Source organism: Panthera onca, chromosome F2 (genome assembly GCF_046562875.1).
Source record: "Panthera onca isolate mPanOnc1 chromosome F2, mPanOnc1 haplotype 2, whole genome shotgun sequence".
NCBI classification, from domain to species: Eukaryota; Metazoa; Chordata; class Mammalia; order Carnivora; family Felidae; genus Panthera; species Panthera onca.
This window is the reverse complement of record NC_138356.1, coordinates 3,484,073-3,511,451: the sequence shown is the minus strand read 5'-3', so window position 1 is coordinate 3,511,451 and position 27,379 is coordinate 3,484,073. Positions and strand designations below refer to the sequence as shown.

The following is a 27,379-nucleotide window of genomic DNA, read 5'->3' as shown; positions in this document are numbered from 1 at the left end:
GGACGGTAGGTGGCTGGGTTACAGAAGACCCTGCTTTATAACTGCTGCCCAGACCGAACTTTCTGAGGCTGGGTTCCTTGTCAAGCCAACCATCTGATCTGAATGCAGGCAAAGTATCCATTTAGCACTGAGTTTTATTCCACTTCTCTATTCTTGTGTTATATGAAATTTTCATTTGGGAAAGAGAATCCTCGGCAGATAATTTTGTATGTCAAATGCAAATCCGTGAAGCACAGAATATTAGTGTTATATTGATCAGTTATAGGAGAGCATTCTCATTTACATATCACTAGTGAGAGTAGAATTAGAGTTTATTGAATGTCTAAAAATATTTATCTCCAGGCCTCACTAACTTCTGTAAAAAATTTCCCAAAGCAACTAACGAGCTTATAGAAAATTTTATGTGCAAAGGAAAATGAGAAGTGCCCTTTGTATTTACTTTGGGCAGAGTGCAAATGTATGGGCCCTTCTAGATATTTGTAATGGTGGTAGAAATTGGTCTGGCTTTTCTAGGAGGGAATTTAGATCCCTGAGCCTAACATCTTGAGTATGTTAAAATATTTTGAACTCAGGATTTCCAAAACTCGGAATTTAGACTAAAGGAAATAACTAGAAAGTTACATAGCCTGTGGGTAGGGCGCCTGGGTGGGCTCGGTCAGTTAAGCCTCCGACTTCGGCTCAAGTCAAGATCTCATGGTTTGTGGGTTCAAGCTCCGTGTAGGGCTCTGTGCTGACAGCTCAGAGCCTGGAGCCTGCTTTGGTTTCTGTGTCTCCCTCTCTCTCTGTGCCTCCCCCCTGCACCTCTCTCTCTGTCTCAAAAATGAATAAAAATTAAAAAAAAACTTTTTAAAAAGTATCTGGGCAAAGATCAATTCTTTGCTATCTATTTTTTGTGTGTGTGCCGTCATATTAACTTAATGTCTGTGTCGCCCTAATAAAATGTAAGTTCAATGAAACCAGGGACATTTTCTGGGTTTTTTTCCCAACCATAGAACAAGTGCTTAGCAGATTGTCTTGTATACATCAAATATTCAACCATTATCTATTATATAAATCAAAGAGTCATTGTTGTGATGTCTGATAGAACACATGAGGAAGTATCTAAACAGCAAAAGTAAGAGACTGACTAAATAAATATGGCCAAATGATGGGACAGATGAAATCCACCAAAAGGTCAAAGTTTTTTTCTAAGTCTATTGATCGACATAAAAAAAATCTTAAGACATATTTTTACATGAAAAAGGTTACAAGCCATATAATTCTAATATTGCAAAAATTTTTTAAAAGAAATAAAATATTGAATGTTTATATGGAGCCACACATATTCTCTCTCTCCTTTAAAATTGTCCTTATATTGTCCTTATTTCAAATATTATGATAAATTGAATTGTTTTTAGATGTTCAATCAGCTTTTTTTTTTTTTTTTTTTTTTTTTTTTTTTTTTTTTGAGAGGGTTATAAAGACCATGTAGCTACTTGGAAAATGGTTAGGAAATAATTTAAGTCTACATAAGAATACAGAAATGCATGCTGGATTACTACTATGATAAAGTTACATTAACGTAGGGCTAAGGAAGGGACAAATTAATGTACGACTAGGGAATAATTTGTAGGGGAGTGAGTTTCTGGGTTTCTTTCTGTATCTTTCTTTCTCCCTCTTTCATGCTTCCTTCCTCCCTTCCTTTCTTCCGTCTCCCCCGTCTCTCTCTTTAATTCTTTCTTCTTAATGCCACCATTTTTTCCCTAAAAAATTCAATTAGAATCTCATTCAATTAGATTCAATTAGAATTTCATTAGCCCTTTTGGTAATTATTGAAAAAAAACGGAGTTGAGCATGTCCTCCTTATCTTCAGACACCAGTACATCTTTTAGGAGTTGCCGGAGCCTTCTTTACTAACAACCAACTCAAGTAGCTTAGAGTTGCCCTTCCTCCATAAATCCCTAAATAGAACTAAAACCATACCCAGTGACGAGCAAACAATGACCTATACATTCATTTAGCCTTTGTGCTGCTCTGAATGTCAGTTTTAGTCAAGGATTATTTTATGGGGAAGAAAAATTATGCCCCCTTTTGAGGTGATCGTGTTTGTTTGCCGGTTTTTCTGCTGCAGGACACGTCTGATGCATTTCACTTACGTTTCACCTGTTCCAGCATTTTCTGCTGACCCTTTAACTAGAAGAAAATAACTGATAGAAAATGCAAGGAACTTAGTTCTCCTTGGTTACACAAACAAGGTCAACCTGAACAAAGATTTAATTTTCATCTGTAGTACTTCCAAGCTTACAGACCCCAGAGTAGAAACTGAATGTAGATTATTAGTTAGGTTTTATAAATTATTCCCATTCTGATTCTTTTTTTCCCATTCTGATTCTTAAAAATGGGTACAGAAACCATTTGGAATTTTACGGAATTCTCATAACTTCCTAGTCCAATACTCTTGTGTATATCACAGGACTTTGGTTTATAAGTGTATATTCTTTGCATACTCAGATAGATAACCTAATTCTGAGATTAAAAAATATATATATCTTTCTTTGCACATGCCTTTATATTTTCTGCATTTTCTCATTCAAAGTTGTATCCAAGACTTTTCCTTTTGTATTTTACTTAGAAAAAAAAAAAACAAAGATGATAATAATTGAGGTTTAAATTAGGACTATTTTCGATCGGACTTTCGGCTTCTCCCTCCATGACCTCCTACCAAGCTTCTTCCTTTCCTCTCCCCAGATCGAGGGACTGCAGTATCTGCTTCCTAATTACTCCAGCTGATATGAGGGTGCTTATATACTTCTCTGCCTTCTGTCTCTTATATGTATATTTTCTTCTCTCTGTCTTTATCTTTTATGCCGCTGCCCCATTTGTTTTCACAGGCCACTTATGAGCTCAGAGCTACTGCTAAGGAAGAGCCCTGAAAATGTTCGCCACGTATTGATCATACCTTGAGAATCTTGCACATAATCTCATACACGGAGAATGTTTTCTCTGCTCGGGTCCAGTCCCACGTTGTCACCTTGAAAAGATGAGAAACTGACATGTCACCTGTTGTCGAAACACACTCCCTAGTTCCCTCTTTATCGTACTTAGATAATAAGGCACACCATGACACTTTCCCACTTGCAGTACATGGTCTCAGTTGTGAAGCTATCTTCATAGAGGTCCATGTGTGGTGTTTTGGTGTCCTCTCTCTTAGGCTTTATTGCCATTTCTCCTCCTCTTTCAGCAAATGTTTTATGTTATGTGTAACCATCTCCATTTGCCCAACGTATGTATGTATTTTAAATACTGTATGATTTACATAAAAATACCAAGGATTTATATTTCACACGTACAGTAATTTCCCAGTTTACCAACCAGTTACATACAAAGAAGCGTCCTAAATATAAACACTGGCTTTAATTTTTTAAAAAGACATTATTTATATCAAGAAGTTATTTCAAGATGTGATCGCCTTAAACACTGTGAGGACACCAAACAATACGATAAAGTTGGTCACTTTCTTACATTTGAAACATGCATTTGTCTGTCTACTCGTATGAAATTATTCAGAGTAGGAATATAGTAAAATGTATAAATATTAATAGCTTTTTTTCCTGCTTTCTGGGTGCTTTGAACTTTGTATAGACATAGTCATTCAAAATAACAGCAGGTCAGATTCGCTATTTCCAAAACCCTATGTAATATTATACCTGTAAGTGAGTGGTCTGGCAATTGATATTCATATTCAATAAATATTTATTAAGAATCTACTGTTGTATAAGGTACATGATTCCAAAAGAAAGACCTTGGGTGCAATAGGTACCCATACATACTTAATACAAAGTCCAATGACTAGAATACAGGATATTAAAATGCTACTTTTTTTTACTTAGACATACCTGTGTCAAATAGATAATAAGCACATTTTGACTCTCATAAATGCCTGAACAGAAATGCCTTCTAGATTTTTCCAGGGTTATAAAGTAAATATTTAACGCCAGAACATATATCTTTAGTAAGATATTTTCAGAAACATTTGAGCTGTTTTCTATTTTTCCCCTGTATCTTATTTGCAAAATACAGGAAAACCTTGGTTTGCGAGCATAATTCGTTCCCGAAACATGTTTGTAATCCAAAGCATTGTATATCAAGGCAAATTTCAAGAACCATTGGCTAAGTCATGATCATGTGACACTCGCTGTCGCGTACCACGTGTATTACAAGACATCGCTCGTTGATCAAGTTAAAGTTTACTAGAAATGTCTGCTGCCCTGCGGAACACTCGCAGAACAGGTTGCTCGCGATCCACGGTTTTACTGTATATTGGTAATATGCTATTTACCATTATCAAATTGATGTCACTCTGTCATGATAATACGGGAAAAATAAAAACTGTTGGACAAAAACGCTTACCGGAGGTGCCAGAAACTTGTAAAGACAGGATCCCCTCAGGGCTAGAAATGTTGGCGAGTATGCTCGATCTTGCAGAGGATCCTGTTCCCGTGCTTCACACCAGCCCATGTAGACTATCTGTAGGAAAATGGAATATGATTCGCTGTCAACAAAAGTGTCATTACAGATGCGTACTCTGTGTATCTTGGGTATTTTAATTCTCCCATAACATTATCAAATGAATTGATGAGAAACAATACATACGCCACATAAGCTTTCCAATAAGTGGATGTGAACCACTCCCGAGAGCTTACGTTTCCATCAGCACTTATCAAGCATTTGTTTATGCAGTCCAACTGGGCATGAGTTATATTTCCCCCTCTCCACCACCACTACTATAAAAATGTTTCCTCGTAATGAAATTCGTCGACTTATCCTATCCGTTTCTCAATTAGTGGTATTTTACAATGAGGATGTGCTCCCAGGATAAAACTATTTAAGAGGGTAAAGGAGATAAGTCAAAAAGAGGTACCCTATGTGATGACCACTGGTGTGGTATACACATCTCCCCTCTACCTGACAGGATGGGATGATAGCTTTTCTTGATTTAGTCACCAATCTAAGATGAACATAGATTATTCAAACATTATTCATATATCAAATGGCAATGACAACAGCTCTTTGGTCTTTAGATCTTAAATATTGGTGGATCAATTTCCAAAAAGAAATCATGGGAGATAAGCCACTCCTCCTCCAATCATTTGATTGTTCTGAAGCTCAAACATATACATAAGCATTTATTCAATGAGTTTTATATTCCTGACAATGTGTACACATACGTCATTTCACTTACCTCTTACCACAACTTTATGTGGTAGACATATCTGGGAGGATATATTTCCCAGATCATGTCATTTACTTTGGTTTTATGGTTGACAGAATGTTCTTTCCTACTCTTAGACTTTTTTTTTTTTTTGCTATGAGATCTGTCGTGACTAATGTGGTATTAATGCACATGACAAAAGTAAGTTGGAGTTAGTATCTTGTGCTTCTGCCATTGCCATGAAGAAAGCATACCCAAGATGGAATCATGTGGAGCCGGCCAGAGCCAGAATTTCCTCCTGGACCCAAGCCTAGCCACGTCCAGCCTAGAGGCTAATTCCAAACAATCAGCTCACGTACAGAGAGAAATAAAACACAGAGAAATAGACTTCCCATGCTCATATCTTAGAAGAATTATTATTATTTTTTAGAAGAATTAGTTTAAACAAATATTCCTAATATCCAAATTGACCTCCAGATGTAATATCATCCCTATAAAGTCCCAAAGCCATTCCTTATGGAAATAGAAAAAAATATCTTAAAATTCATATGGTACTACAAAAGACTGAATAACCAAAACAATATTGAGCAAGAAGAACAAAGCTAGAGACATTTTACTTCATGCTTTCAAAAAATATTACAAAACAAGGGGCGCCTAGGTGGCTCAGTCGGTTGAGCATCTGACTTCGGCCTCGGTCATGATCTCACAGCTGGTGAGTTTGAGTCCCGCATCGGGCTCTTTGCTGACAGCTCGGAGCCTGGGGCCTACTTCGGATTCTGTGTCTCCCTCTCTCTCTGCCCTTAACCCACTCACATTCTGTCTCTGTCTCTCTCAAAAATAAATAAACATTAAAAAAAATTACAAAACAAAGTAACCACAACAGTAAGATACTGGCGTCAAAACAGACAGATAAAACTAATGAACAGAAGAGAGACACAGAAATACATTTATGCATTTAGGGTCAGCTGATCTCCAACAAAGATCAAGAATACACAATGGGGGATGTATAACGGCTCGGGAAAACTAGATAATCACATGCAAGAGAATCATTTTAGATCCTTATCTCACACCATATGCAAAAATTTATTAAACTCAACTCAACTCAAAATGAATTAAAGGCCCTAAAGCCATTAAACTACAAGAAATACAATTTTAAAACACTACGCCTTTCCTGTGTATCTCCCAAACTGGATATAGTCAAAAAGATAGGAAAAGACACATTTTCTTGAGGACATGCAGTAATGTAAAAGCTTGTGTAAATCTGGTAAGTTTGATTCTCCACTTCTAACATCAACTCAACACAGTTGTGCATACATGTGCAGTGAGGCGCATGTATAAGAATATTCGTGCAGGTTCTTCTTCTTAGTCCCAACTATGTATCAATAGTTTGAAATATTAATAAACTGTGTATCCTCAAAATATCTCATAGATGAAACTAGCGATAATTTATGGTAAAATAAATACAGCAGGCAAATTAGTAAATTAGAGCTATCCGGAACAACATGAATGAATCTCACAGAACATAATGCCATTTGAAGGAAGGAGACGTGGAATAACACATACAAGTAGTTTGTTTCAGATAAACGAGTCTTTTGGAACGCATTTCTGGTTGGGAAAACAAAAAAAGTACTAGAGTGAAGCAAGACAATCACCACCATAATTGTCAGGATAATGGTTACGTTAGAAGACAACGAGCTAGTTGTTACTGGGAAAATGCAACCTGGGGAGAAAATGTGAGTTGCTAGCCATCTGCTTTTCTTGACCTAGAATGTGGTTACGCAGGGGTTCGGCTTTTGAATAATCAAGATGCACATCTCTGACTTACGAGCTTTCCTTCCATGCATTATGTTTTACAAAAACTCATCTAAAACAGCACGCAATGTGTGTTCTTAGTAATAGCTTTATAACAACCTTAAAATAACAGAGTTTTGTGAGTATTCTAGGAAGAAAGTATTCTGATAAATACGGTTTAAATTGCACTGTCATTATTGGGCCACTGCAATGGGATAGAATTTTAATTATTACAGATTATATCACCTTCAATCGTTACTTCATTTCACAATTAGGTCAGAGTCTTTCATTTAAACTCATGTTGATAAAACGTATAGTTTCTCTAGGCTTATGGCTTCTCCGTATTGGCAGAAGAAAAAAGAATCGAGTGGTATACATAACCATGAAAAGGAAATATTTCAGCTTCTTAAGGCTATGAAATTTGAGTTTGTTGTCTCTTCCTGCCTCTATAATTTGCTGGAAGCTGAAATATTAGGAAGGAGATACTGGTATTTTTCAAGAAATATCAATGAATACAATTTTATTATTTTGAACTGAGTGTAGCCTTGGGCGAAGAGCTCAGGATATAGCTAATAAAAATGGGATTATCAGAGCTGTAAGGGGGATTTCTTCCAGGGAATGCTTGCTCTCCAGGCCAAGGATTGCCCTTATCATCTTCTGTTCCAAAACAAGGAAGCAAAGTTCTTAATTGTGCAGAGATTTCTAAGGCGCTTTTTGATTTTCATCATTACCAGGACTCTTGTGAAATAATTATAAGGTTGAGGAGACCTAGGCATTTTTAGTAAATGCTTCCCACACATGTCACAGCAAATGATAATTCTAAAGAAAAACTGTATCACTTAATCTTTAAAAAAATTTAAAAACCCAAATGGACAATATAGGCATGAGTATTTCAAAGGGGATATTTTAGAAGCAAGGATAATTAAAAGGGAATGGTTTTCCTTGCATATGAAATGACAGGAGGACTTCCATATGTATAATTATAAGATAAAGATTTTAGAAGCTTGCCTATTTTTCACCTTTATTGAGGTATAAATCAGCAAATAAAATTATATGATATTTAAAGTTGCACATTGCGATGATTTGATGAACACATATACTGTGAAAGGAGTTTTCCCATCTCGTTGATACATCCATCACCTCGTATATGTGTGTATTTTATTTAAATAGATAAGAACACTTAAGTTCTACTCTCAGCAAATTTCAGTTACACAATACAGTGTTACTTAACGTCACCATGTTATACATTCGATCCTCAGACCCTGGGGGGGGGGGTGTCTAGATGAACATTTGCACCTTTATACCAACCTCTCCCCAGTTCCTCTAGCCCCTGGCAATCATTTTTCTACTCTCTATTTCTATGAGTTTGACTTTTTTTTTTTCACATATAAGTGACACTATGAAGTAGTCATCTTTCTCTGCCTGGCTTCTTTCACTTAACGGGATGCCCTCAAGTTCCATCCATGTTGTCAAACAGGATTTTCTTCTTTCTCAACGATGAATATATGCCTCACATCTCCTTTATCCATTCATCTGTTAATGGACACTTAGTTTGTTTCCATATATTGACTACAGTGAATAATGCTACAATGAACATGGGAGTTGCAGATATCTCTTGGAGGCCCTATTTCCATCTCCTTTGTGTATACCCCCAAAAGTGGGATTGCTAGATCATATGGAAGCTCTATTTTTAATTTTTTGAGGAGCCTCCATACTGTTTTCCACAATGGCTGCACCAATTTGCACTCCCACCCAAAGTAGACAAGTATATCCTTCTCTCCACATTCTCATTAGCTCTTGTTATCTCTTGTCTTTTGGATGATAGCCATTCTAACAGGTGTTAAGGTGATAGCTCATTGTGGTTTTGATTTGCATAAACTTGTTTATTTTAAATGGCGTGTGTAATTAGCTGAAAACACACCTGATATGTAAAGCTTGCACTGCACAGCAACATTTTATTTTTAAAATTTTTATTATTTTAAAACTTATTTTATTTTACATTATTTCTCCTCTTTTAAATACTTTAATTTTTAGGGCCATTTAACATAATTGAGTGGAAGGTAGAGATTTCCCATAGACCCGGTGCACCTCTCCCACTATCAACATCACCCACAAGTGTGATACATTTGTTACAACTGATGAACAATTGATACGTCATTATCAGCCAGAGTCCATGTGTCCATTATGGCTCGCTCTTGGTGTTGCATATTCTATAGGTATAACAAATGCTTAATGACACATATCTACCATTATAGTATCATACAGAATCGTTTCACTGTCTTAAAAACCCTCTGTGCTCTGCTGATTCATCCCTCCTCCCCAATCCCTGGAAATTACTGATTTTTTTACTGCCTACATTATTTTACCTTTTCTAGAATGTCATATCTTTAGGATCATACAGTATGTAGCCTTTTTAGATTGATGGCCTTCACTTTTTAACGTATATTTATGGTTCCTCCATGTCCTTTCATGGCTTGACACCTCATTTCTTTTCAGTGTTGAGTGATATTCCATTCTTGGGATACACTACAGTTTATTTACCCACTCATCCACAAAGTCATCACGGCTGCTTCCAAGTTTTGGGAATACGAACAAAGGTGCTATAAACATCAATTTGCAAGTTTTTATCTGTACATAGGTTTTCAAATTTTTTTTTAATGTTTATTTATTTTTGAGACAGAGAGAGACAGAGCATGAGCAGGGAAGGGGCAGAGAGAGAGGGAGACACAGAATGTGAAGCAGGCTGCAGGCTCCAGGCTCCGAGCCATCAGCACAGAGCCTGATGCGGGGCTCGAACTCACAAACTGTGAGATCATGACCTGAGCCGAAGTCGGACGCTTAACTGACTGAGCCACCCAGGCGCCCCTGGACATAAGTTTTCAACTCGTTCAGGTATATACCAAGGAGTGTGGCAGCTGAAATGTATGGTAAAAGTATATTTTGTTTTGTAAGAAACGGCAAAACTATCTTTCAAAGTGGCTACCCCATGTTTTACTCTCACCAGCAATGCAGAGTTCTTGCTTCTCCGCATCCTTGCCAGCATTTGGCATTGTCAGTGCAGGCGGTTTGGCCATTGGAGTAAGTGTGTACTGGTATATTATTCTTTTATCTTTTCATTCTGCTGATGACATGTAATGGGGAGCATCTTTTCATATGTTTATTTGCCTTCTGTATATCTTCTTTGGTGAGGTATCTATTACCGTCTTTGGCCCATTTCTCAATTGGGTTGTTTTCTGCACTATCAACACAGAGCCTGATGCAGGACTCAAACTCACACACTGTGAGGCCATGAGCTGAGTCGAAGTCGGACCCTAAACCAACTGAGCCATCCAGGCGCCCCTACTTGGATTGTTTTTTTATTGCTGAGTTTCAAGAGTTCTTTGTATATTTTAGATAATGGTCCTTTATTACATACGTTGTGCAAATATTTTCTCCCAATATGTGGCTTGTCTTATTCTATTGATATGGTCTTTTGCAAGGTAAATATTTTTGCTTTTAATGAATTCCATGTTAGCAATGGTTTCTTTCCTAGATCCTGGAAAGAATCTTTGGTGTCACCTCTGAAATGTCATCAACATAGTCAAGGTCATCTAGATGTTTCTCCTGTTATCTTCTGGAAGTTTTATAGTTTTGGATTTTACATTTAGATCTGTAATCCAGTTTGAGTTAAATTTTGTGAAGGGTGTATGGTCTATGTCATGATTTTTTTTTTTTTTTTTGCATATGGATGTCTATTTCTAGAACCATATTTTGAAAACACTGTCCAGAGAGGATCCTCAAAAATTTTTGTAAATGGATTACCTCCTGAGAATAGCAATTAGACAAAGAGAAAATAAGATGGGAGACACCAGTCTGACTGAATCTGTGACCATAGCTCGTATTCAGAACTTGGTAAGAATTTTCTTTTCTTTTTTTTTTTTTTTTTTTTGACCTTCTCCCCTAAACAAATTGAAGATACTGCAGTTGGATGGGTGAATTAACTTACTGTGTTATTTAAGTTGCAAACCAATTATTTGATGAATTGAAATCAACTGCCCTTATCTTTCAAATCTTTGCAAAACTAGAAATGCAATTCTAGAGGCAGTCAAAAGTTCACCTATTCATTTTTATAAATCCCAAAACATCCCTGCTTATCTTAAAAGGCTTATCACTTGCATTCTTCCCTGTGTGTTTGAGATGTAAATGTTAAAGTACAAACTTCTGGGAAGTAATTCTTACCAGAAGGAAAACAAAAGATAAAAAATCATTTAAACTTTGTTTTAGCCAATGGAATGAATGGGCAGCCTCATTTACCAGAAAAACAACCTAGAAACAACTTCTATTACAACCGGTAAAATGGAAACTGTAAGACCCCTGTTTATATCTGTCTGTATGCTTAAGTGTGTCTATAAATGTGCATTGTAGATGTATGGTATTTTCTACTGCTGGATCATATTCTAAAATTAATTTGTGAATGATCTCTATTTAATTGATTTAAAGAAATAAACACCTATATGAATTAATATTCATTAAAAAATCTCAAAATATAATAGAAACTAAACCAAATGCTTTTCAGGGTCACATGATTTGGCACAGCCTTTGACAAATAAAAGCTAGTTTAAATTTGCTTTAATTAAAATAGGCATGTATTCAGCATATCAACAATGATATATATTGCAGACAACTTCTATTCTACCTAGGTTGTGTTACCTGTCAAAAAATTTGTCAGTAAGAAAAACAGCTTGGAACAATGAATGACTTTGTCAAATTTCTCATGAAATTTTTGTGGGTAATCTAAACATAAGTGTTATGAACACGTATATTAAACAGATGTAAGTAGGGTAAAAAGTTTTTAGGTGGACTTTTAAAATAGTTTCCCCAACTTTTGAATATACCTTGAAACCTCAAAGTTAAGTTAAATGATAAGTTAAATTCAATGAATATTCATTTATTTCTATTTTTTAAAGGATTTTTTAAGCTATTTGTTTATTTTGAAAAAGACAGAGAACATGAGCAGGGGAGGGGCAGAGAGAGAGGGAGAATCCCAAGCAGGCTCCACACTGTCAGTACAGAGTCCCTTAGACAAACTAAACATATTTGAGTCTATTAGTAAACATGTATTATGCTATGCTAATAAATTTTCTATCAAAAAAATCATGTTTCTAGAAATCATTAAAAGTATTTATATTTTCACACGATGCTAATGTAAAAGATAGTTCATAATTGTTTATTTCTTAAAGTTCCTAAAGTTAAGAATTCTAATTAATAATGTCATTAAAGCTAGTAGAAATAACAAGGGAAGCATCTCCGTATGCAAGAAAAGTAGGATGTATGCTTTTGGCAAAAGAAAGCATGAGAGATGGAAATACATTCTTGTTGAGGGAAGAGAAAGTAATTTTGTGCTAAATTGAGGCTGGTTATTTAAAGAGGGAAAATACAGGATGAAATCTGAATGTAAAAAAAGAAAGTTGTAGAATGTGTGTGGAAAGGGAATCTTTGAAAAAGAATTTTAATGTGTGGTCAAATTGGCTAGAATTAAAATGAATTTATTTTAAAATGAGTTTTAGTATCAAAAGTTCACTGGTGCAAGTTGTCTCCAAGAAGGCAGCAAAGTAAGAGGACCCTGGGCCTGTCTCCTCCCACAAACACCACTAGATAACTATTAAATCATCCTAAGTACCCCAGAAATCCACATTAAGACTGACAGAACAAACCCCATACCCAAAGGGAGACAAGAGACTACATCAAAGAAGGTAGGAAATGTGGAGATGTGGGTTAGGGGAGAAATGGATCACGTTTGCCACGGAGGAGAGGGAGCCATAGTCTCAGAAAAGGACGAAAGACAGAGACGCATACAGGGGAACACAGAGAATTTTTCCTCAAAGCCAAGACTTAGAAAACACGAGGGGCTGAATGTCGTGTGTTCTCACAACTAACTAGCAGGGATTAACCCTTGGAATGTTGTTTTATTATTTCATTTAATTTCATTTAATTTCATTTAATTTCATTTCATTTATTTTTTTTTAAGTTTATAGAGTGAGCATGAGTAGGGGAGGGCAGAGAGAGAGGGAGAGAGAATCCCAAGCAGACTCCTTGCTCAGCAGAGCCCAGTGTAGGACTTGATCCCAAGATCAATGCCAAAATCAAGAGTCTGACACTTAAACGACCGAGCCATCAAGGTGCCCCTTCAAGGCTGGAATTTTATTTATTTATTTATTTTTTTAAATTTGAGAGAGAGAGAGAGAGAGTGAGCAGCAGAGGGGCAGAGAGAACGGAGGGAGAGAATCCCAAGCAGGTTCCGCACTGTCAGAGCAGCACCCGATGCAGGGCTCAAACTCACAAACCCTGAGATCATGACCTGAGCTGAAATCAAGAGTCAGACACTTAACCAACTGAGCCACCCAGGTGCCCCAAGCCTGGAATTTTAAAGGTCATTAGGCTTGGCTTCAGTAGAGCTCAGAGGGCACTGCCCTATTCCTGAAGAGAAGGCAGGCAAACAACCTGGGGTGGGCAGGGAGGTCCTTACCACAGAGATAAAAAAGTGAAAAAGAATCAATCAGAGATGAAGAGTGCAATAAACAATATTGGAAACAGGCTTAATGCAATGAACAGCAAGCTGGAAGAAGCAGAGGAACAACTTAGTGGCCTAGAAGACAAAATCATGGAAAATAATGAAGCTAAACAAAAGAAAGAAAGAAAATTATGCAACACAAGAATAGACTTACGGAACCCAATGACTCCATCAAATGTAATAACATTAGTATTACGGGAATCCCAAAAGAAGAAGGGCGGGGGGGGTGGGCGGCAGAAAATTTATTTCAAGAAATAATAGCAGAAATCTTCCCTAACCTGGGGAGGAAGGAAACAGACATCAAGATCCACAAGGCACAGGGTACTCCCATCAAAATCAAAAAAAGCAGGCCAACACTAAGACATATTGTAATTAAATTTGCAAAATACAGTGAAAAAGAAAAAATCTTCAAAGCAGCAAAAGAAAAGAAGTTTTTGACTTACAAAGGAAAATCCAGAAGGCTAGCTGAACATTTCTCAACTGAAATTTGGCAAGCCAGAAGGGAGGGGCATGATGTATTCAAAGTGCTGAATGGGAAAAAATCTGCAGCCAAGAGGACCCTATCCAGCAAGGTATCATTCAGAATAGAAGGAGAGAGAGAGAGTTTCCCAAAGACTCAAGGAGTTCATGACCACTAAACCAGCCCTGCGAGAAATATGAAAGGGGATTCTTTGAGTGCAAACAAGGGATCAAAAGTGACACAGACAAGAAAAGGTCAGGGAAAATCTCCAAAAAACAGTGGCAAAACAAGTAATAAAATGGCAATAAATAGATATCTATCAATAATTACTTTGAATGTAATTAGACTAGATGCTCCAATCAATAGGGTGTCGGAATGGATAAAAAAACAAGACCCATCTACATGCTGCCCACAAGAGACTCATTTCAGACCTAAAGACACCTGCAGATTGAAAGTGAGGGGTGGAAAAACATTTATCACGCAAATGGATGTCAAAAGAAAGTCAGAGTAGAAACACTTATACCAAACTATACTTTTTTGTTCTTGTGTTGTTTTTGTCCTGCTTTGGTGTCAGTGTAGTTCTGGCCTCATGGAATGTTTTTGAATGTGTTCCTTCTATTCCATTATTTGTAAGGTTTTAATAAAGATTTCCATAAATTATTATTATTTTGTTAATGTTTGTTAATGTTTCACCAATGAAGCCATGTGGTCTTGGGCTTTTCTGTGTTGGGAGAGTTTTGATTCCTAATTCAACTTTCATTCCTGTTATTGGTCGAAGAAGGTTTCCTATTTCTTGGATTCAAGATTTGGTATTGGAATTCACTGCTTTTTTTTTTTTTTCCCCTAGGTTATCTGATTTGTTAGTATATACTTGTCTATAATAACCTATTATCACCATATGTATTTCTGTGGTTATCTATTTCATTGTTTTCTCTTCCATTTCTCATTTTGACATTTGGATCTTCTCTCTTTTTTTCCTAATGTAGTTAAAACATTGCCAATTTTGTTTATTTTGGGGGGAAAACTGGTCATTACTTTCAATGTTATGTTGTTGTTTATTCTGGTCTCTAGTTTATTTATTTTTGATTTTTCTTTGTTATTTCTTTCCCTTACTAAATTTCAGCTAAATTTCTTCTTTTTTTCCAGTTCCTTGTGGTGTAATGTTAAGTTCTTTAACTTTTTTTCTTAATACAAGCATTTATAGCATAAATTTCACTCTAACATCTGCTTTTGCTACGTCCTATAGGTTTTGAAATAATGTGTTTTCTTTTTCTTTGTTTTGACACATACTTTGATTTGCCATTTGATTTCTTACTCGGCCCGTTGCTTGTGCAGTAAGTAGCGTGTTGTTCAATATTAACATATTAAATATGTAATATTTACACTGTGGATTTTCCAGGTTTTTTAATTGTTGATCTTTCGTTTTGTGCTATTGTGGTTGGAAAATACACTTGGTATAATTTCAGTCTTCTCACATTCGGAATATTTTTATGTCTCTTTTTATGTGGTTTATCCAGGGGATTCTTCTGTGTGTACCTGAAGAAAATGTGTACTCTATTTTTTTGTGGATGGAATGTTTTCAATATACATATATTTATTTATACAAATATATTTAAAATATATTTAAAATATATCTTTTAGAACCATGTATTCTGAAGTATGCTTCAAGTAAAATATGTTCTTGTTGTAAGATAATAACTTTCACTGAGGGTACTCATTTAAAATGAAGCATATCAGAGGGGAGGCGGGAAGGGCATGGGTGAAAGAAGGGAACGGCATCAAGAGTGCACTTATCATTATGAGCGCTGATGATGATTATGAGAATTGCTGAATCGCTATATTGTACACTGAAACTAATATAATGCTATATGCTAACTATCCTGGAATTAAAATTAAAAGTTTAATTTTAAAAAGGTACGCTGGTGCAAAATTACAGTTATATTTTTCTCTGTTAAAAGGCAAATGTTTTCTGGGCACATAAGTGGCTCAGTAGGTTGAGTGTCCAACTTCAGCTCAGGCCATGGCCTCGCGGTTCCTGACTTCAAGCCCCGCATGGGTCTCACTGCTGTCAGCACAGAGCCAGCTTCGGATCCCCTGTCTTCCTGTCTCTCTGCCCCACTGCTGCTTGCACTCACTCTCTAAGAAATAAATAAGACATTAAAAAAAAAAAGGACAATGTTTTCTTACTTTATTGGTCTGCTCTTAATAAAACATTGTAAACAAAGGTTTTTCTTTACCTTTAATGCAATCTCCCTAGAAAAACAAAGATCCTATAATTTGTCTTTATCAGGTCACTGATGACTTGTGGGGAAAAAAAAACTAAGTCTGTTCAGTTTTAAAAAAAACTAAGGATTTTTACAAGGATTTAACTTTCTGTGTTTGCTTATGAAGTCTTCAATTGCCATTTTGGCTAAATAAATAGCTAAGTATTGTCTCACGGAGACCTAATCGCGTCTGACCAACTGTGCAAACATTTTGATACTGTTGACAAACTGCCTCCAAATTCATATTCTAAATAATAGTCCTTTTCGCCTTGAACTACCTTTGTTTTTTTTTTTCAAGGATCCCTGTACCATCTCAAAAGATTTGTTCTCTTGCCTTATAAAAAGGGAGATACTGAACTAATTAGGCTTATTTGGCACGTTAACTTACATGTTAAGAATTGTGAAATAGGTGATTCTAGGCCTTCTTTCCTTATGTTAGTGTGGATATATGTTATTGATATAAATGTCCCAGTAACCATAAGAAATTCCTAAAGATCTGTTATGTCCTAACGTAATGTTAACACTTGTAATTCTAGTTATTATCTTAAAATGAATTTCACAAAGATAACCAAATTTCCTTGTCAATTGCATTAGAATGAATTTTCATTGGAACTTTTTAACCATGCCATTTTTAAGTCTTTTGTCATTTACAGACAGTTATTGCTTTATTCTGATACTTTCACGAAAAATGTTCCTGCAAAAGTATTGCATCTTTAAGAAGATTCAAGGAAATGGCTTTTGACAAGTAGTGTTTTATGGTAATTTTAAAATCATAACACTTAACTGGATAAAAATTTCCAGACCTGGTGGAAAAACTGGATTCAAACAGAAAAAGAATAAATTACATGGGACTGAATTAACTGAGGAAGATGATTACATTTTTTAGGACCTCCTGTTTAAAACATCGCTGGTTCTCTAATATTTTTCTTTTCCAGATTTTAGGAAACTTTATTCTTTCTATTCTTAAGCTACAGTCTTGTAAGTTATACCATTATGAACAAAGATTTAACACTTTTTTTCCTCCCTACCTGTTCTCTCTAAAATTCAGCAACTTTTAGTGAGTATTCTCATATTTATAAAAAACAATTTATACATAACAATATAGGTATTGGCATAAGTTCAATAAGAATCTATTCTATTCTCCTTGTAAGAGAACACAATTAAAAATGTTGGTTATATTACCAAGTCTTTGACTGGAATATCATATTTGAGAGAGATGTGCATACAGTCAGATATGACCAGACAGTTTTGAGGAACTAAGGTTGACTTTTCACAGCCAATAAAGCCCCTTGGAAAAAATCGACGTGGAAATTTGCTTACATCGAAGCAAACTGTTCCAGCAAAGCAGTCTTGAAAAAGAGCTTATATGGTCAATCATTATTCTTGCTGCCTTTATGTAAATAATAAGACAAAGTTTAATGCAAACAAATCAGACTTATTTTTTAAAGTAATAATAATTATGGAGAGAAGAAATTATGTTTATACCTTAGTCTGTATTAGATTCTAATCCTGTTCATTGTCTTTGAGGTTCTGTTAATATACCTGCAAATTGGACTGGATCCTGCTTTTCCTCAAAAATCTGGCTATGAGTTTCCAAATTCACGTTTCCAATTTTCTTCCACTAATTTGGAATCACTAAGAACAAAGAGTGCTCTTGAATATCTTCGGAAGAGATTATACCATGTCCTTCTCATTACACAGATGAGAGGCAAACTTTAGGTCCTTAAACCTTGGATATGCATCTCACAGCTAAAGAAGTTTCCATCTGACATCTGGTCCTATGTAACCGTTGGAGACGTCTCAGTCAAACTGACGGAAGAGAAGTAGCTGAAACCCAGGTAGACTGCTTCCTCCAAACACCAGATCGAAATGTCTTACTTTAATTGAATTTGAAATCTTTTGTTCCTTTTTTTTCCCCCTTTCCTTTACCCTGGCATTGATCTGGGAAGATAATGCCATCATTTGTTTCTCCCAAGCCATTACTAAATAGGGTAACCTTTGCCTTTCAGACTGCCAGATTCGTCATCAAAAACTCCCATCTGTCCATTAACAACGCCACCTCAGAGAAGTGATTGGTACCCTGACAGGATTTATCTGTGTGGTGCTCATCACTCTCCTTGGGACTTCAGGTGCCTGGAGAGCTGGTTAGGTTATCAGTGACCCTAATTTCCACAAACAAGATACTTCATTGACCGACTCCCCTGCATTTAGATCATTGAGTTAGAAAGGAATTACCAAGAGACTTCATGATTTAAGACTCACTTCCTTTGTGGCCATACTTCCCTGAGAAGGAGTAAATGTAAATGAGGATACGATCTTAAACCTCTCCTTAACTCTTAAAAAGATATCACAGAATCTTCTAAGACAAGAGCTGCTCCCGCAAAGATCCTTAGACTTTGTCCAATTTTTTTTTTTTGATAATTAGATAATCTTTGATTATCCTTTAGCTGAGCAATAGTCTATGCCATGGCCAACACCACTTGCTGCACCTGAATTGACATTTATGGTTTCTAGTCATTATTATTCTTTCCTCCCTCCTCCAACACGGGGACATGACTCCTGGGAAAGATTTTTCCCAGCACTGAGGGGCAAATATAGACAAAAATACCTCAACTTGATGCTTTATAAATGATGCCTTCAGAGAAATATCTGGACCAAACAGAGGAAACATAAAATTGAATAAGGAAACCTCACTTAACATAGAGTCAGGAAGCCATGAAAGGAGAGCGCTCATGCACATGTGACCCACCTTAATCTATGTGACCAGCAGGAACAAGATTCCACATGCCTTAGCAACAGCCACCACCTCAAACTTATTCTTATTTAACACAACCCTCCCCAGTTTTGTCCCAGCACCTAATAAAAGCTAGCCTCCCCCCCTCCCCCGTCTCTTAGGACTTGCTTATGGTTTGCCATAGTTCGCTTGTCCTAAATTGCAATTCTCCTGCTGTTCTTAAATAAACTCATCTTTGTTTGATTACATTGCCGTTTGTATTATTTAAGGTTGACAATATGTATTCCCAGTATTTTGGGGGGAGTGAAAGGGAAGGGAAGGGAAGGCATTTAAGCAGATAAAATATAGTAGGTAACAACATGCTCATAATGAATAATAAAACTGAGGCAAATAGTATATTCTCGCAGCAAAATAACTATAGCACATTAAATCCGTTACATTTACCAACATAAGGCCGCAGATTTGTCTCTAACCCTTTCTCAGCCTAAGTGAAAATGAGCAGCTTGCTCATCTGATCTCCTTGTGATAGAGGCGTCCTTGGTCCCTCAGCATCAGTATCATCTGGGAGCTTACTGGAAATGCAAATTCTCATGTCCTATCCCAGTCCCACTGAATCAGAAATTTTGGGGTTGGGACCCAGCATTCTGTGTATTAACAAACCCCTTATCTGATGTGAAAGCTATCTTAATTTTGGGCATACTTATCTCTAAATCAGGGAGTAGACCCAACAACTGGTAAGTCTGTGTATTATTGAGAACAGAGCCTGTTACTTATGATGATGGATGAAACCATGATGAAAGTATTCTAGTACTTGAAAGAGAGAGAGAGAGAGAGAGAGAGAGAGAGATAGAGAGAGAAAGATGCATTCTCAGTTAACAGGTATTTCCTAATAGAACAATGGTAAGGAAGCTTGTTGAAGACCAAATCTACTTCCTGGGACCACTGGAATACAACAGGCAAAAAATATTTAAAAGGAGAATAAAAAGATTTTAAAAGGTACTGCAATGTTACCATGGCACAAAGACCTAATCAGCCTGCCTTTTAGTCGAAGGGAAAAACTCAGGGACGTGAGTCTCCTTCAGGGCCACTTGCCCCTGGCCTGTGTCCATTGTCAGCCAACTGCAGAGGGGCTAAAACAGTAGGTTTCTGCAGGTTCAAAGATTTAAGTAACACATGTTGTGTTTCAGAGCCTTCCAAGAAAAATATCAGCAGAATACCACAACATAGGAGTAAAATTAAACGAATACGGGGCCCAGTCCCATCAAGACTGGAGCCTCGTTCATAAGCACTCAATCCTGATTGAAATAAGATAAACTATACTTTTGATTCTATTTTGCCAGTAATAAAAGTAAGTCCTCTCTGGAGGAAGATAACCTCACTCAAAGCTCAAATTATGTCTGTAATGTTTATATGCAATATTTACTTTTGAACCAATATTTAGAAACCATAAAAGGAGACAAAAATAAACACAATTCAGAAAACCAGGGGATAAATCAGGGGAAACACACACACACACACACACACACACACGCACACACACACGGGATTCAGATTTTGGAACTACCAGACCCAGAACCTCAAACTACTTTGCTCGATATATATACTTGAAATTTAGACGACCAGTTCAAAAATTATAGGAGGTAAGTGGAAAAATCCAAAGTAATACAATGAGTATCTGGAAATGAAAACTGAATGACTACAACCAAAATTCAAAATACGGATTTGCCAGTAGTTGATATACAGCTATATAGAGGAACACAGAATTACAAGAATTTAGCAGTCATTGGTCCAAAATCAATATAAAAACCATGTTTCTACCCCCAAAAGACCATTTTCCTAGCCCTTGACATGTGTGTGTGCATACATGTGTGTGTGTGCACTTTATGAGCAGAAGTTTAAATATTATGACTAACGCATCTAGGAGTAAAAATGTTTCTCAAAGCCTTAGCAATCAAAAGTACCTACAGAAGGCAAGAGAATAAGAATTTAAAAATTATTGGGGCGCCTGGGTGGCTCAGTTGGCTAAGCGTCTGACTTCGGCTCAGGTCATGATCTCGCGGTCCGTGAGTTCGAGCCCCGCGTCGGGCTCTGTGCTGATGGCTCGGAGCCTGGAGCCTGTTTCGGATTCTGACCTTCTCTCTCCCTCTCTCTCTGACCCTCCCCTGTTCATGCTCTGTCTCTCTCTGTCTCAAAAATAAATAAATGTTAAAAAAATGTTAAAATAAAAAAAAAAAGAATTTAAAAATTATTTACCAAGGAGTCCTGAGTTGGTAGTCCCCTCATCTAGGTGTCTGCATCTTACCCTGCAGAACTTCACAATGAATCTCAAGTACCTAAATCAAGGGAGAGGAGATGTATAGCTCCCAAATACAATCGTCTTTATATTCCACCAGCCTCCCATGCTTTCAGACGGCAACCTCAGCACCTACCAATTCCTCCTGTCTGCCTTGAATGAGGCTTCCAGGAGATTTCTAACAAAACCACAGCTACACTGACCATATCAGTGGTCAGTGTACATATCATACATCACTGTGACCACCGTGTACCTCAGTGTACTTCCCCCAGTATCCACACCTGCTGCTTCTTGGAGAGGCATCCTTCTGAGGTTGCACCATCATGGACTGGCTCACTCCCCTTCTCATTTGACGGCATCCTTTATATGACCTGGAGGCCAGCCTGCTTCCAAGTCTGTCCCCTTTAGGAAATCATCCCTTGGTCCAACGCCATTGTAAGGTCAATTACTTACAGTTTGCTAAATACTTTACCAGGTGGTCTTATTTTTGTGGGGGCTTTTGCTGAGTTACTGTTTATCTAAGAGAAACCTTAATAAAATGAATCTCAAGGAGAGCTTTAAACGAAAAAAGAGGTTACAAAATAAGCTGCATGTACCCTGAGTGCTCTGGTAGAAGCAGAAAGACGTAATCTTCACTTTTGGGAGAAGGGCGCGTGGTTGATTGTGAGTTTACCAATGAACCTATTGTTATTTTTATATCAGCTGTAAAAAACCATCTCCTTTCCCTCTTGCAGCTGCTTCCCTGAAAACCACTGCTGAGCCAGCAATTACTGGAGAAGCACAAAGCCCCTCAAATGGGGGAACCATAGCAATTACCCTGATTTGTCACTGCAAAGGGTTGGCGACAAAGTTGCCTTTCAAGACACTGAAATTAAGCAGCTTGGGACTGGGCCAAAGTATTTTGGAGAGTAGCAATCAGGAAAGGAAGAAAGAGACACCCTTGTCAGCCCAACAAAGCAGGTAGACCTAACAGCCCAGGCTGAGTATGTTAATAGGAAACAGGATGGCTATTTTCTGGCAACGCGTCAGCGTTACCTGAAGTACATTGTGCATCGTGGGTTGACTTTTCTTTGATGATTAAAATAACTCTAGGCCATCTTGATTCACAATCAAGGAGTAAAACTCAAGAGTTCTTTTGTTTTGTTTTGTTGTTTTGGCTAGGAGATTTATCAGATATGATAGCATCCAAAATTTCTGCACATAAAGGTGACTTTTTCCGACGATGGGTAACTTGAACATCTTCCCCAACACGCAGACAAAATACAGGTATCGAGTCAAGCCCCTGTTACGAGTATCAGAGATACAGCCGTGAACTAAATACACGGTGCAGTAATGTAACTAGATTCCGCTTTGGAAGGCAGAAAGTAAAAAGATAAGAAATAAAATATATGTTAAGTCAAGGAGCAAGGGGTCCTAAGGGAAACAAGGTAAAGAAATGAAGGAAGGGAAACATGAGAAGAACTGGCAAGGGGCAGAGATTTTGGATGACGTTGCCAGAAGGTCTCACAGGGGGTCCATCCGAATACAGGCTTGAGGGAACTGAGAGAGCTTCCCATGTGGACGTCTGGAGGGAAAAGCTAAGGCAGGGAAGCCAACAAAGCAAAGGCTGAAATGCAGGGCTTGGCGGGGGGTTTGGGAGGCCTTGAAAGCCAGAGAAATTTGGAGAGGGGAACGGACGGTGAGATGATGTGCAAGGTGCCCTTAGAAGTAACTGCCCTCAGGACTACTGTGAGGGCTGTGGCTTTTGCTCCTAGTGACATGGTAAGTCCTTGGAGGGTCTGAGGAGAGCAGAGACAGAGTCCGAGTTGTGTCTGAGCTGGAGCACTGGACCGAAAGAGAAGGGAGGCAAGAGGCAGGGGGGCGGGAAGGAGGCTATTGCCCTGATGCCGGGAGAGAGGATGGAGGCCACAAAAGATGGGCCCCGGGGGAGGTCTTAGGAGGTTGTTGGACTCTGACCATATTTGGAAAGTAGAATTTCATTATCAGGTGTGAAAGGAAAACTGAAGTGAAGGATGATACAAGGTTTTTGACCTTTAAGAACGGAAGCAGGGGGATGAACGCTGTGAGATGGGACAGGCTCAAAAACAAAATCGTCTTTGGAGGGAAAAGCAGGAGCGGAGCTCAGTGTCACGCACTGTAAGACCGGTAACTGTGGGCTTATTAAGAGACAAAGTGTATACACCGCTGTGCACTCAAGGGAGTGGTCGAGTCTCATTGCATGAAATCTCCATCCGTTTGTTTATGATGGGTACCACAGGCCTGGAAGCCAGATGGATGTATACAGAGGAGAGGAGAGGCCCCACACTCTGTCTGGAAGCAGCAGGTGTTGGTGGGGGGGGGTGCACACAGAAGGGAAGAAAACAAGGCATAGGAGAACACTCCTGCAGTTCTGATGTCTTGAAAGACCAGGGAAAAGAGATCAAATGCCCCTGATCACTCAAATGCCAGGAGGACCGAATCCATCACTGGTCTAGCAAAACAGCGCTGCTTGGTGACCTTGGGACAAATTGCAGTTGGGTTGGACCCCAGAGAACATGGGCGAGGCTACCTGGGGACAGTGAACGTGGCCTCTCTTTCAAGTTGCTTTGCTCTGAAGGACAACAAAGAACGGAGCGGTCCTGAGAGACCCTGGGCGGAGAGGGAAAGGGGGTTCCAAGGCCGTGGGGCTGGGTGGCCGCAGGGGGTGCGGGGAGAGCTCCTGGCGCAAGGCTCCTGGAGAGCAGCCGTGCCGCAGGGCTGCAGGGAGTGGGCAGATGTGCATGGCTCTCCTCTGATTGCTTCAATTTTCTCAGTGGAGCAGGAAGCAAAATTGTCTTCTGATGCTGAGGCCGACGGCAGTGGTTTGGAGGTGGAAAGAGCCAGCGGAGATTCACTGAAAACGGAGGGAAAGAAGGGACTGGAGAAGAGGGAGAACTGAGCCCACTTGGGGGTCACTGATCAGGCATCATGGGAGGCATCACCACGGCTGTCTGATTTTCTTTAGCTCTCTTTAGCTAAATGAGAGCAGTCATGGAGGAAAAGGAGGGTTGGGTTTAATGTGAATGATTCTTCTCCTTGAGAGAACACAGACGTAACTGGGGGAAATGACAATACTTACTGATGGACAATGACAATACTGGTGGAATGTACGTCGGGTAAGGGGCGTAAAACGCAAGGATGGGATCAAACAGTCCAAGACTCCGTTCGTGCGGAGCATGTTGGAGTTTGGGATGCCTGCAGGGCTAAGGTGGAAGGGTGCCAGCCACATGTTTGGATTTATCATCGCACAGGAGGTGCTCACAATGGCACGGTGCAGGGGGCAACCGAGGATGCACAGTTTTGAGAAAGCGTGAATGTCAAGGTGATTGGATGACAGCAGGTCAAGTAACTGAAAGGCCAGGACGCTGTCCTGTATCCTTTTTCATATGGAAAGAAGTATTGAGGGACTAATTGTGGAGATGTAATGAGCCAGGGACTAAAATTACCACTGGATGAGCAGAGATCTGAGATAGTGGATGTCCGTGGAAACAGGGGGAGGGGGGAGACAGAGACAGAGACAGAGATGGAGAAGAGATTAGAGGGACAGTGCGATGGGAGCGAGCCGTTCGCCTTGCCTCTTAAGTCTAGGAAGTTGGGGAGAACTACAAGATCAAACAATTCTCCACAGGAGAGCCAGGTTTCAATTAGCACAGGAAGGCGAGAAACTAAATTAAAGAACTAAGAGAAAAGGGGATTTACAGAGGACTGACCTTAAACTGTTGATATAAATCCTTCCACCTCTGTTCAGAGGCAAGAAAGTAGGAAGGGAAGAAAAAAGCCTGGAGTATAAATAGTACAAAGTAAGAAAAGCCATTCCTCTTGACAGGTGAAGGCAGAATGTATAGCAAAGGAAGTCGAATTTCTTTCTTCCTCTGCATGTATTATTAGCTCATACCGCCAAGATTTCCATGAGGCAAATCAATCCGTATTAATTAAATGGTCAATGTTTGCTTTTGTATTGCCGAATCAACTTCTCAGGCAATTTGCTACAGTCGTCTTTGACGGTGAGATGAAGTGTTCGCACATCTGCAATGACGGCACGGTCACAAAAGAACTTGCAACCGCTGGAACATGAGCACACGTCTTGATTGGTCCACGAAAAGTCAAAGAGAGTATGTCAGCGGTTGTAATACACAGGGATTTGGGACGGGAAAGCTTCTGTCGATAAATATCTATGGAGAAAGGAAACTTCCATTGGACTGATTTGTTGAAAAGATCAGAAGTCTTCTATCATTATACACTAAAGAATAAGATTGGTTAATAGTTACAGGTTTGCGTTTATCGATAGGCCCTGGCTGGGGGTTTAACTGATACATTTAAAAAATATATATTTTAATGTTTATTTATTTTTGAGAGAGAGAGACAGACTGTGAGTGAGGGAGGGGCAGAGAGAGAGGGAGACACAGAATCTGAAGCAGGCTCCAGGCTCTGAGCTGCCAGCACAGGGCCCGACGCAGGGCTCGAACTCATGAACTGAGCCGAAGTCGGACGCTTAACCGACTGAGCCACCCAGGCACCCCTAATTGATACATTATTTGAACGTGTCTTTACATATACATTACTATAGCAGAGGTGTAATTGAATATTTTGCTATGGAGAATATGGATAACTCTGCAAATAGGACGTGGTAAAGCATGATCATAGAGGGTTCGGGTGCGATCGGCAGTATATGTCTTAGTAGCGTAAGAAAATACATACTATTTGAAATTAATATGGAAGCAATCAAATCAAATCACACATTTCATAATTCATTTTCATTTCATTGCTGCACTGGCATGACGGGTTTTTTTTTTTTCTCCTACATAATTTCAGAGAAGAAGAAAGAGGCAATAAGTTCCATATGTAAAAGAAGCGTCTGAAGGAAATCAAATTATTAAAAATTTAGAGAGCTCAGTGAGGCATTGGCCATAATTTCCCATTGTGATAAAGGCCACCGGCTAAAGGAATGCTGTGAAAATAAATAAACCATCGAAATAAGGCAAGAGTTTTATTTTTGAAAAGCATTTCTGTCACTAACAGACGATTTTATAACAGAGAATAATTTAGCTTTTCCTTTTATAGAACTTTAAAGTTGCACTCCATTTGTTTTTACTTTCTACATTTGCATAAATAATACATTCTCCTTAATATCAGGCTGTAGTTAAGTTCTCACACAATTGAAATTGTATCATATAGACTCCAACAATTGAGTAGTTAAAACCAAACAAACAACAGCAGTGAGGAGTTTTCAGCTTTTTGAGCAGAACAGTGATTGTCTTCCCTAACTTCAGTTAATGAAATCAATCATGAGTCTCGATCTGGACAGACGGAATCTGTGCATAGAGTAAATATTTATGACTTTGTAGACATCTGATTATTTTGTTGGTGCAGGGACACTGTCACTATAACAGCATGCTCTATTCTAAACTCCAATGTTGATCACCACACTAATTCTCCATGAAGTGAAGTAGCGTCTAAAGTGGACAGCTTGACAGGGTTTTCTTCTGTTGGCAAGTAGATGTCCTGAGATACGCTATGGTTATTTCCTCATGTGGAGTGGAGAGGGCTTTTCATAGGATCTCAGGAAGATTCTCGGGAGTAAGTCAAGACCTCAAATAATAATTGCTTTTCTGCCTCATCTGAACATAGAAGTACTCAGGGGGGCAATTTCTACTTAGACCCTTGAGGAGAGAAGCCATCCTGCCCCACCGACTTCCATTGGAATGCCCAGCATTCTGTCAAAAAAATTCTTGGGACTCTACCCCCTTGCATTTCACTTCAAAAAAGTGTAGCAGGAGGCAGATGAGGAAAATTATTATTGGCATACGAGTCTTTGAATCTATGCTAACTAATGGATAATTATAGATTTGGTACTTTACAGTGGCACCTCACTTCTAGATACCAAGTCTGCCTTCATTTCTTGTTGCAGCTACTGAAATCACCCCAGACTCAGTGGCTTAAAATAGCATGGATTTATTATATTACGGTTCTTTTGGTCAGAAGTCTGAAACACGTCTTATGAGACTAAAATCAAGATGTCAGGAGGCTGCACTCCTTTCTGGGGGCCTTAGAGAACAATCTATTTCCTTGCCTTTTCCA

General features: G+C 38.4%; 1 protein-coding gene across 3 annotated transcripts in view; it reads right to left on the bottom strand.

Moving 5' to 3' along the window:
* The window catches only part of SNTG1 (syntrophin gamma 1), an 882,155-nt gene that overhangs the window by 82,247 nt on the left and 772,529 nt on the right, over window positions 1-27,379 (bottom strand). For all 3 annotated transcript variants that reach the window (XM_060610497.3, XM_060610498.3, XM_060610499.3), the window contains 2 exons: window positions 4,390-4,506; window positions 2,939-3,010 (listed from right to left, as the gene is read on the bottom strand). In XM_060610497.3, coding sequence (XP_060466480.1) covers window positions 2,939-3,010; window positions 4,390-4,506 — 189 coding nt within the window. The remainder of the gene's footprint in view (window positions 1-2,938; window positions 3,011-4,389; window positions 4,507-27,379) is intronic.